The sequence below is a fragment of the Castanea sativa genome, chromosome 10 (assembly GCF_040712315.1).
Source record: "Castanea sativa cultivar Marrone di Chiusa Pesio chromosome 10, ASM4071231v1".
Lineage (NCBI taxonomy): Eukaryota > Viridiplantae > Streptophyta > Magnoliopsida > Fagales > Fagaceae > Castanea > Castanea sativa.
The window spans coordinates 17019581-17030753 of NC_134022.1; the positions used below are offsets into that span (position 1 = coordinate 17019581).

Below are 11173 nucleotides of genomic sequence, written 5' to 3' on the forward strand. Positions count from 1 at the left end.
TCAACTATAGTACACGGCCAAAAGTGGCGGGGCGGTAGGTAAAAAAAAAAATTATTATTAAATTACATATTCACACTATTTTATGTTAAATATATTATTTTATTCATATTTTCACACGTGAATATATTATTTTATTATAATAGATATGTTATTTTATTACGGTGAAAGTTAAAATAAAATCACTGATGCTAAGAATTTTGTAAAATAAAAATATAAAATGGATAAAGTAACTTTTTATAAAGTTATTATGGCTCCACCAACATAGATGCTCACTTAACAAATCGTGCAGCTGACGTATTGGTCCCTCATAAATCAATATAAAATAATAACATATGGTGAAATTGTGTTGCGTCTCTTTTGTATAATATAACGTCATAAATGCAAAGGACTGGTGCATCAAAGACCATTACTTTCCATCCGTTACAACTAACTCATTAACAACCATGCCTTTCTTTTGTTCTTTTTAAATTCAATTCCATTTTCCCATAAGCTCCACCACCATTGCATCATTTCAGTTCCACACTCTATTGCTAGCTTCTGTAAGGTCTTTTTGTGTGTGTGTGTGTGTGTGTGTGTTTTATGTATGCGAAAGAGGTTGGTTTATGATAGCTTAATAAAGGGGTTATGGTGGTTTTGTTAATTAGCCCTTCTGTTTGCATAATAATTAAAACAATAAAAAATAAAATAAAAAAGGCCTTTTGTTTTGTCAAATGAGATTTCTTGTGTATGTCTGAGGATTAATTTCAGTGTTTCCAAGGACCATGGTTTAGTTTGCGCCAACCTTTTTTATACGGCTAGTGTGATCACTGATGGCGTCATCAGCGTGTTTGGTTGGATATATATGAAGATGATTATGCATAAGTCATGAGTCATGAGTCATGAAGAATCTTTTTGTTTTGCATTTGAGCTCTATTTCCTTTCTATTTCTTTGTTTTCTTTTTCCTGTGGACTTTTGCATGCGGTTTTGGACTTACTTTTTGAGTTCTAAAACTCTTGGGTTTGTAATTTTGTTTTCATATTTCTCATATCAGGTAAATGTGCTCATCTGACCTTTTTCTCTTGTTGTTTTTGTCCCCTCCATTTTTGTGTTTTGCATTAATTCATGTTAGTTAAATATTGTAAAAGATATTTCTTTTTTGACTTATAGACCCTATTTTTCTAAAGAGTTCGGTCATTCATGATTTTTTTTCTTTGCTATATATTTGGTGTCCTACTCAGATTATCTAAGATTCTAATGGTGCTTTTCAGTTGCCTAGTAGACTAATTTTTCCTTCCTCTTCTGGGTGAATTGCATATGACTTTTTTTTTTTTTTATAATAATTTGATAGTTGAGGAAGGGAGAATTTGAATATTGAACGTTGGAAATGCCATGAAGTACAAGTTGAGCTACAAGCCTCGTGGCATAAAATTTTGAACATTCAATTTTGCAATTATTTTAATGTTTTTGGTATATAAATTTTCTAACCGCTTCCGCATGCCATTAATTGACCGTTGCCTAAATGATTTAGTGGTGCCATAAATTTTGTAGACTTTTGAATCTATAAGTCTATGTGCTGATGCTTCTCTTGTCCAGGTTTCACAATTTGGAAAAAAAAAAATGAAGACTTTTTCAGCTAAGGTTGAAGAGGGAAGGGAATGCCTAGATGAGAAGCCAGCAGTTGGTCCTGTGTATCGTAATTTACTCTCCAAGAATGAGTTTCCTCCACCTGATCCCAATATTAGTACAGCTTGGGATGTTTTCAGGTATTTCTGTTCATAAATGATTTGTTTTCAGTCATAACAAAAGGCAAGGATGTGTTGCATATCACATATGATTCAAGTTCTGCTATATTTCTTAGTAAATATGTTAAATTATGTGAACCAGGCCATAAAGGTGAAAACAAAAGCTACAGACCATTGTATAGTGAACAGCTTGAGTAATCAAATTAACTTTTATGATCAAAGTTGCAACATAGTTTAAAATTTGACTAGTGGTGATTGCCAATGCTTTGTAACATTGGCTTTATATTATTATAGGCCTAAAAAGATTAACATTGTTCCTTAAGTTTGGGGGATGCTTCAAAGATAAATAATTCTTCTTTAGTTCATTTCCTTGACAATCTAAGGGTCTTGATATGCAGCATATCTGTGGAGAAGAATCCTCAAAATAGGATGCTTGGATGGCGTAAATTTGTTGATGGGAAGGTAATTATCTTTTGGAGTGATCTTTATATTTGTGTCAAGTAGTTTTGACAAGTGATTTGTGATTTTGTTTGATCCTTAGCTAGGACCTTATGTATGGAAGACATACAAGGAAGTTTATGATGAAGTTATGCGTATCGGTTCTGCATTACGAGCATCTGGTGCTGAACCTGTAAGTCCACATATGCTGATTTACCAGGGGCTTATGATTAGAGTGCATACTAAATAAAAGTTTTTGGCAACTAGAGCTATTCTCTTTCAGTAGGCTTATTTATTTCTGGCTTTCTTCATATTCCTCTGACAGGGCTCCCGGGTTGGGATTTATGGATCAAACTGCCCTCAGTGGATTATGGCTATGGAGGTCTGTTTTGACATTTTATCCAGCCTTGTTTCACTCTTTGTAGAAGTGTTTTATCTTTATCTTTTGATAATCTGAAATGAATAAGCTGTTCAAATTTTGTGTAGGCTTGCAACGCCCACAGTTTGGTTTGTGTGCCTCTTTATGATACCCTTGGTAAACATTCTTGCAAATTTTCCTAGTTTCTGTCCTAAATTTTTTTTTGTCCCCTTCTTTCTATCTCTCTCTCTCTAAAGGACCAGCATTGATTTTTTTGACCTAAAAGCTTCCAAATTGATTTCTTTGTGCAAGAGATGGGTCCACCGTCCACCATGCTTGGTGGCATTCATTAATTTTGTTCAAGTAGAAGCTTTGCCAGATAATGACCCTCACATTTATTTTTGTTTCAGTTTCTGGTCCAAATGAAAGCATCATATTAAACTTTTATTAAAATTGAGCCAATTTGATTGACTCTCATATCTTGATCCTCTAGAATCATTGGCTGTCCTGCCTGGTTGTACATTGCTTGCTAGTACACTTTGTCATGGATTTTCTAATTCCTGATTCATTCTTGTATTTTTCAGCGGCTAATTTCTATTATCAAGTTTCATTTTTGAAACTTTTCATCAATTTGAGGCTTTTTTTCTACATATAATTTTTGGAAATTTAATTAAAAACTTAAGGGTTGTGTTGGATGCAGGGCCAGGCGCTGTCAATTTTATTCTCGATCATGCAGAGGTTGATTTTGTTTTTGTCCAGGATAAAAAACTGAAAGAAGTAAGAACTTCAAAAAATTGAGTTGCTTTTTGATAAAATGATATGCTTAATCACATGAGCTCACATTTCAAAAGCAATGGATGTTCTGATTGGACAAATGTTCTTGTATTTGCAGCTACTGAATCCTGATTGTAAATCTGCTCAACGGCTGAAAAGTAAGAATGACTAAATAACTGCAGTCTGCTCCATGTTAAGGCTTTCTACTGAGTTTAGTTGTGGTTGCAGTTATGGTGTGCTTCACTTCCTTGACAGAGGAAGAGAAGAATAAGGCAGCTGAAATTAGGATAAAACCATACTCATGGAATGAGTTCCTTCATATGGTCAGTTTCCCATTGTCTTGATTGAATATCTTGTGCAATAAACTAATCTGTACAATGTAAATAAAAATAGAACATGTGTTTCCTTTTCTTCAGTAGTAACTTTTCCTTAAAAAGAAGAGTATCTGTACATCTTCTACTAGATTAGAACTAGTATTTGCGATTCATTGTGCTCTGATCTATATGTTTTGACGCTTTTTTCTATCTTCCTGGAATTTGTCTTAGTATATCTCTAGTTGAAGATCTTAAATAAATCTATGCTATGGATCTCTCTCACAGCTATGTGAGCATTGTGTGTTTGGGCCCATCTTATATGCAAATTTTTGTGCAATTCATGCTGTGCATTGTCATGTCCCATATATCCATTTTGCATAAAAAGTGGATTTATTTTCCCCCAAAATTTTGTAAGATGTATGGGTTACTTCTCACCAAAGCTTAGGTTAACTAACTTTGAAATGTCTCATTCTCACTGACAACATATTACTGTCAATTCGCATGCTTTCTTCTGTTTTGGTTGATCTTAAGATTTTGTTGTTCATCAGGGAAAAGAAACCCCATCAGAGATTTGTCCACCTCAGGCTTTCCACATTTGCACAATTATGTACACAAGTGGCACGAGTGGAGATCCTAAAGGTGTTGTGTTAACACATGAGAACATTGCCTCTTTTATAAGAGGGATGGATCTATTTATGGCACAATTTGAAGACAAGGTAAACATGGTTCTTGAACAGCTGATAGGTTTTTTCTACATCTCTTCTCTTGTTGTTTAATTAATCTCCATGACATCTTGCTTAGCTATATAAAATTCTGGTGACTCTTTTCCTTTGCATGAGTCCCAAATACAAAGATAAGGACTTGTTGTGCAAAATCTAATGTTCCACTTTGTATGTGTCTCCCCTATCAACTAAAACCATGTGATATGTTGTGTATTCATTATTAAACTTGATAGATCAACATTCCATTTAACAAAATGTAATTTTTACTATGGATAGATGAATGAAGATGATGTGTATCTTTCTTTCCTGCCCCTGGCTCATATCCTTGATCGCGTGATTGAAGAGTATTTTTTCCGTAATGGTGCTTCTGTTGGCTACTATCATGGGGTATGCCACTGAAACTACTTCATCACTTGTTTGAAGTTTGGGACTAATTTTTTTGTTTCTTTCAACTGTATGGTATACATGAGAAAAGACGGGGGGGGGGGGGGGGGGGGGGGGAGGGGAGGGATGATATGTACACACACACATTAATTGTTATTATGCTTGATTGATGAAGTGAAATAGGACAAATTGAGGAATTTGTCTTCTTGTAATTGTGGTGGATTAAAGTGTAGTAGGATTTGTGGAATTAAGATTTAGAGTTGTTGAAGAAAGGGTTATAGGGTTGTGTTAGGAAGTAAAAGGGGATTTGATAGCTATTTTGGTAGAAGAAAGTAAGAGGGGATTTAGGGTTTTGATAAGTACTATTAGACTGGGCAGAATTGAATTCGGACCCATTAACCCAACCCAAACCCGAAAGAGAATACCTGATTTGGATTCAGAGCAAAAAACAAGTCAATCTATACCTGACCTGCTTAACTTCTGAGTAGGGTCAGTCAAACCTAAGATATTTTATTCTAGAAAATTCTAGACTCAACTAAAGTACCCAAATACCCTCAATTCCTAGGAATAAATTTAACCCTAAATATAAAGTTGAAAAAAAAAAAAAAAAAAAAAAAAAAACCTGCTTAATCCAAAAAGACTCATACTTAAACCTTTAAAACAACACAAATTATATTTCAATTTAACTTCACATGTGAACCCCAAAAGATAATTCTTGAATAGAAAAATTTGCAAAGTAAATGGAAAATTAATCTTCCATGGCTGCATCATGGAGCAAAGAATCAAAATATGGAATTCACCAATTTCAGCATTGAAAAGGTACGGTCAGGTTGCTAGGTATTGCAGTGGTGTGCTGATGATGGTGGTATAAATAGTTGGTAACTTGTGGTAGTGGTGCCATTTTTTGTTTTGGGGGGGGGGGGGGTGTTAAGGATAGTTAATTTCCTTATTTTTCTTCGAAGGGAGTAATGCTGTGTACAATTTCCCACTGCTTTAAAGAGTCCAAATATTAGCATGTAGAACCCTCTATCTCACTTCTAATGGTCCATAATTTTCTCATGACTCTTTGACCGTTATATGTTTTTGTCTAAAATTATGATTTCTTATTTTAAGGATCTTAATGCATTGCTGGATGATTTGATGGAGCTGAAGCCAACACTCTTTGGTGGGGTACCTCGAGTTTTTGAAAGAGTGCATGAAGGTATTGAAACTAGTCATTTGTGTAAGCCAAAATTTATAAATTCATCAATCTTGGCTAATCAACTTATCTGCTCCTGCTCAACTTTATTTTAGGTATAAAAAAAGCATTACAAGAACTCAATCCAGTAAGGAGAAAAATTTTTGACATTCTATACAGACAGTAAGTTGGTCTTATATATATTCCAGCATGTTCACTTCATAATAATTGCTTTTCTGTCTAGTTCTTATGTAATAAAATTTTGGTTAATTTTATGATGCTATCGTACCATTCTATTACAATACAGCAAACTTGCATGGATGAATTTTGGGTGTAAACAGAAAAATGCATCACCGTTGGCTGATCTGTTGGCATTCAGGAAGGTAGTATCTTTTTTCCTTCTGTACTAGCGTTTCAAAACTGACTATCTGGCCACAAACAGAAGCTCACAAAATGCTGTTGTCACGGCCCAAATCTGAACCCCAGATTTGCAACCATGACTGGCATGTTAATACCAAGTCTAATCTTGATATTAACGCGAACCCTACTAAACCTGTAAACAAAAACTTTTCTAGTTGCTACTCGATAAAGAAAGCATCTAATGTTTTCTCCAAAACATAATGAGAATCAATTATGATAATACCATCAATTATGATAATACCACAAATTCGTATATTAATATCTCTAATTACATCAAGAATTCCAACTCTCAACAACTGATTTTTAATTACAAAGATCTCTACAGAAATATGCACAGAATTCTTGATACAATTAGAGATATTAATATATGAACTTGTGGTATTATCATAAATGATGGTTCTCATTATGTTTTGGAGAAAAAATTAGTCATTCCCAACAACTGATTTTTAATTACAAATATCTCTACAGAATATTGGAAAGTAAATTATAGTAGAAATAAAATTTAAACACATAATCCCTATAAATAAATAATATAATTCAGTCGGAATATTACAGCTATACCATGTGATCTCATCTTATTGAATGCCATTTAATCATGAGGACTCCTACTCAAGTTTTTCTTTGCGTCTATTTAAGATTGTACAAGGATCACTGCCTATATAATACTTAAGACTGCTTGAATAAAATGGAACTCTCTCCACATTATTGTCTTTCCTGTTTAACCAAACAATGCATTAGTTAAGCTCAGAAAAGCTTCCCTTGACTTTGAAATGTCCATTATTTTTGTCAATTTTTTTTAGATTAAAGCCAGATTAGGTGGTCGGGTCCGGCTAATATTATCTGGAGGAGCACCCTTGAGCTCTGAGGTGGAAGAATTCTTGCGGGTTACTTGTTGTGCCTTTGTTGTCACAGGTTATGGTAAGCACTTCTTTTTATAGTGGTACACATAGCAAGTACAGACCATGAAGGTTCAGTTACAACAAGGAGGATATTCTGGTGTGACCTAAACTATATTTGCATAAAACACCAGCACTACACAGTCCACCATAAATATTAACTGATTTTGATGAAGTAGCATAATCAGCAGACTTCTATAAAGTTTTTTTTATCTCATTTTAAGAGTATTCTGTGACAGCTATATTTTCCATTTCTTCAAACTGCTTCACATATCATCCTTCCTGCAAACATGAACATTAGTTTCTGTTTGAAATATTATGCTTTAGTTGGGGTTAGTGGAAATCTTCTGTAGGCCAAGGAGTTGATTTCATTATTAATGTTGCATTTTTTTGGGGGACAAATTTAGACCCCGGTTGTGCCAATAAACAAATTTTAAACCAAGTTAAATTAAGTAATCAATTATTTACATGAGCCAGATCTTGGTTAAACAATGCGTACCATATCACAATGGAAATAAATGAGACAAACAATATGGTGACGAAGAGAAAAACCTGAAGCAGGAAAAACTCTCCGAGAGTTTAACCACCAACCCCAAGGGAAAATAGATCCACTATTATAAAATGAAAGTTTTCTTTCCCATGACAACTAGGAATAGGCAAATCCAAAATTGCACTTCTTAAAATAGATTTAACCCTAAATTTACTGTTACTTTGTGATCCCACACAGCTCCAACTCCGTGGATTCTTCTGTCTGTGGAGTCCGTCAAATATGAACACCCACTTACAACTTCCAAAACCCTCTTGAAGATTGTTTCCAGCAGCTTTTATGTGTACTGGATGCAGCAACTTCAAATAAATCTCTGGATCTTCAGTAATCTTCCAATTGATCTCCAGATGACGCTTTAAGAGAGCTTGGTCAACCCTAACCCTAGGTGTACAATGCATAGCTTCCAAAAACTCTGAAATAACATGCTCTAGGTCTCCTTTTAGGAAAAGTCTTAGCTGCTCCCGGAGCATGGAGAAATTGTGCTCCCTACTCTCACATTTATGGTGGACCCCACCATGAATTTAATGAGTGGATCCCACCATAAATGTGAGAGGAGGGAGCACCATTCTCCGTACTCCGGGAGTACCTAAGAATTACTCTTCCTTTTATACCTCGGCTTGGAATCAACAAAACCCTAGAAGCACTAACGTCTGATTGGGCTGAAATAGGATTCTGACAACAAGATTCTTGATTTATTGACATAAGTTCTCAATCGATCAACATTATTGGCAGACCTCGACTGATAGACTGTGTTGAGAAAGTGTCGAGAATCCTAACTTTGCAATTCTTACTGAGCAGTAACTGGAATATGTGGACTTCAAATAAACTTTAAATGCACTATGTATGATTTTTGTTCACGGTTTGCCAACCTAACACCATGGCTCCACATTTATACATATTGAACAAGTTCCATTGTGTTGCAGGGTTGACAGAAACTTGTGGACCAACTACTATGGGCTTTCCTGATGAGATGTGCATGATTGGTACTGCTGGTACCCCTACTGTGTACAATGAGCTGTGCCTGGAGGAGGTCCCAGAGATGGGTTACAACCCACTTGGGGAGCGAGCATGTGGTGAGATATGTGTGAGAGGGAAGAGTGTCTTTTCCGGGTACCACAAAAATCCTGAATTAACAAGAGAGTCCATCAAAGATGGCTGGTTTCATACAGGTTTGAAAAGTGTCATTTCCTGTTTTTATTAGTTTTATTTTGGAATGTTCTGTGTCCTGATCTTTTCATTCTTTGGCATCCTCAGGGGACATAGGAGAAATGCTTCCAAATGGAGTTGTTAAGATTATAGATAGAAAGAAGAATCTCATAAAACTTTCCCAAGGAGAGTATGTTGCATTGGAGCATTTGGAAAATGTTTATGTTATCACTCCAATTGTTGAAGATGTGAGCATCTTATCCTGTTTTTCATTTAATGTCTAAACAATTTTTTTTTAAAAAAAATTATAGTTGACCCTCTTTAAGGTTTTTTTTTTTTTTTTTTTTGATGGGAGACCCTCTAAGGTTTGATTGAATGCCTAAACTTTTTTTTTTTAAATTATAATTCACCCTCTAAGGTTTGTTCTTATCACAATTTAGTTCATAAAAATTTTCAATTGCTATGTTTGACCACCCTCTAAAATTTGATTGAAAATGAAATTGTTAGGATTCCATCCAAATTTTTGTGGATAGACTTTTAAAGTTTTAGTACAACTTGCCTCTTATGGTTTGGCCCTATCGCATTTGAATCTCACTAAATATTTTAATTGCTACATTTTGACCTCCTGAAGTTTGGATTAAAATGAAATCATTAATAGGTCTTTGGATGGAACCCTAATGGTTTTATTTTAGTCAAAACCTTAGGGGGCAAATATGGCAATTGAAAGCTTATGTACTAAATTGTGATATGGCCAAACCACATGGGATAAATTGTAATTTCTCAAAAATTTATAATTCAGTCATTAGATTTTGATAATGGGTATATATAGCTTAGTTGATAATATCTCCATTGTTTTGAAGATCTGGGTATATGGGAACAGTTTTAAGTCAAAGCTAGTTGCAGTAGTTATACCACATGAAGAAAACGCCAAAAAGTGGGCATATTCAAATGGTCATGTGGGTTCATTCTCTGAACTGTGTTCCCTTGATCAGTTAAAGAATTATGTGCTCGCTGAGCTGAAGTTTACTGCTGAGAGAAACAAGGTACTAGTATCTGTTTCAAATAAACTCATACATGTTTATGTGTTATCCCATATAAGTTGAGTAACAGTAATGACTACCAGCTCATTGCCAGTAATTTGCTTTTATCCTTTTTACCAAAATACATTGCTTCCCTTTTGTTAAACCAGCTGAGAGGTTTTGAACAAATCAAAGGAATCATTCTAGATCCCTTTCCCTTTGATATGGAAAGAGATTTGATAACAGCAACAATGAAGAAGAAAAGAAATAATTTGCTTAAATTGTATCAGGTACGTTGAAGCCCTCTCTTCTTCTCCTTGAGTTTCTATTAAATCATTGTAAGCCTAAGGCAAGTGAGTAACTGCATATTTTACAGGCACAAATTGACAAACTCTATGGAATTTGACTGGATGACAATAATAAAGGTTTTGGGATTAATAAGAGACAGTTGGTACGGGAGTTGTGTATGCAAATGTATCAGTTGTCCCTCTCCTCAAATTGCCTACAAAATTGTTGTCCTACTGCTACTGGTGTAATTTCTCTGCTGAATACTAATGTAGAGCGAAACTGTGAAACTGTGTTACATCTTAGTCCTCTTATGTGTTGGATTTTGTTCATAATAATAATAATAATAATAATTCATTTCCAACGTATCAAAATTACCAAGTGCATAGCATGCCACGAAGCACAAGTACAGTTGTTGGCCTACATATATTATAAAATGACACGGCCATAGCTACCAAGCTTTGTTTATTTTGTTACTCAATCCAACCAGCACAATGAATTAGATAAATCATTCAAAATCCATCTTTGCCACCCCATGGTAAAGTTTGGTTCTTTTGCAAAATTCCCAAAATTTATAAATTCAATTAATATACCCAGAATAAAATAATGTGAGTTATTAAGAAATCTAATTTTTGTGAATTTCAATTCCTAGAAGTTCAAATTCTCAACAAAATATATATATATATATATATATATATATATATATATATATATATATATATATGTGTGTGTGTGTGTGTGCGCGCGCGCTTGCAAGGGCGCACCTGCTTTAAAGCCAACACGATGCTCCTTTGGTCAAATGACCAAGATATTGACAATTACCACATATGATCAAGAACAGAGCATCTATAATCAAATGAAAGCATTAAAGCCAATTGATAAGGAAAAAGGTAGAACCATAAATACTATTTGAAATAATGAAGAGGTGCTTGATAATATTCCATTCCTTGAATACTATTCCATTCCTTGAA

General features: G+C 34.5%; 1 protein-coding gene across 6 annotated transcripts; it reads left to right on the forward strand.

Moving 5' to 3' along the window:
* The first annotated feature begins 415 nt into the window (after window positions 1-415).
* LOC142613495 (long chain acyl-CoA synthetase 1-like) lies at window positions 416-10576 on the forward strand. 6 transcript variants are annotated; one of them, XM_075785862.1, is made up of 20 exons: window positions 416-539; window positions 1574-1743; window positions 2121-2184; window positions 2264-2353; window positions 2486-2542; window positions 2647-2695; window positions 3219-3295; window positions 3411-3450; window positions 3521-3615; window positions 4155-4322; window positions 4605-4715; window positions 5826-5913; window positions 6006-6072; window positions 6197-6272; window positions 7110-7227; window positions 8676-8921; window positions 9007-9146; window positions 9759-9941; window positions 10088-10207; window positions 10294-10576. In XM_075785862.1, exons 2-20 carry the CDS (start codon window positions 1598-1600, stop codon window positions 10321-10323), a joined length of 1965 nt encoding a protein of 654 aa, XP_075641977.1. In that variant the 5' UTR covers window positions 416-539; window positions 1574-1597; the 3' UTR covers window positions 10324-10576. The 6 variants fall into 6 exon arrangements, with proteins under 6 accessions (XP_075641977.1, XP_075641979.1, XP_075641975.1 ...); XM_075785864.1 differs by having other exon boundaries at window positions 528-544; XM_075785859.1 differs by lacking the exon at window positions 416-539 and adding an exon at window positions 784-1031.
* The last annotated feature ends 597 nt before the right edge of the window (window positions 10577-11173 follow it).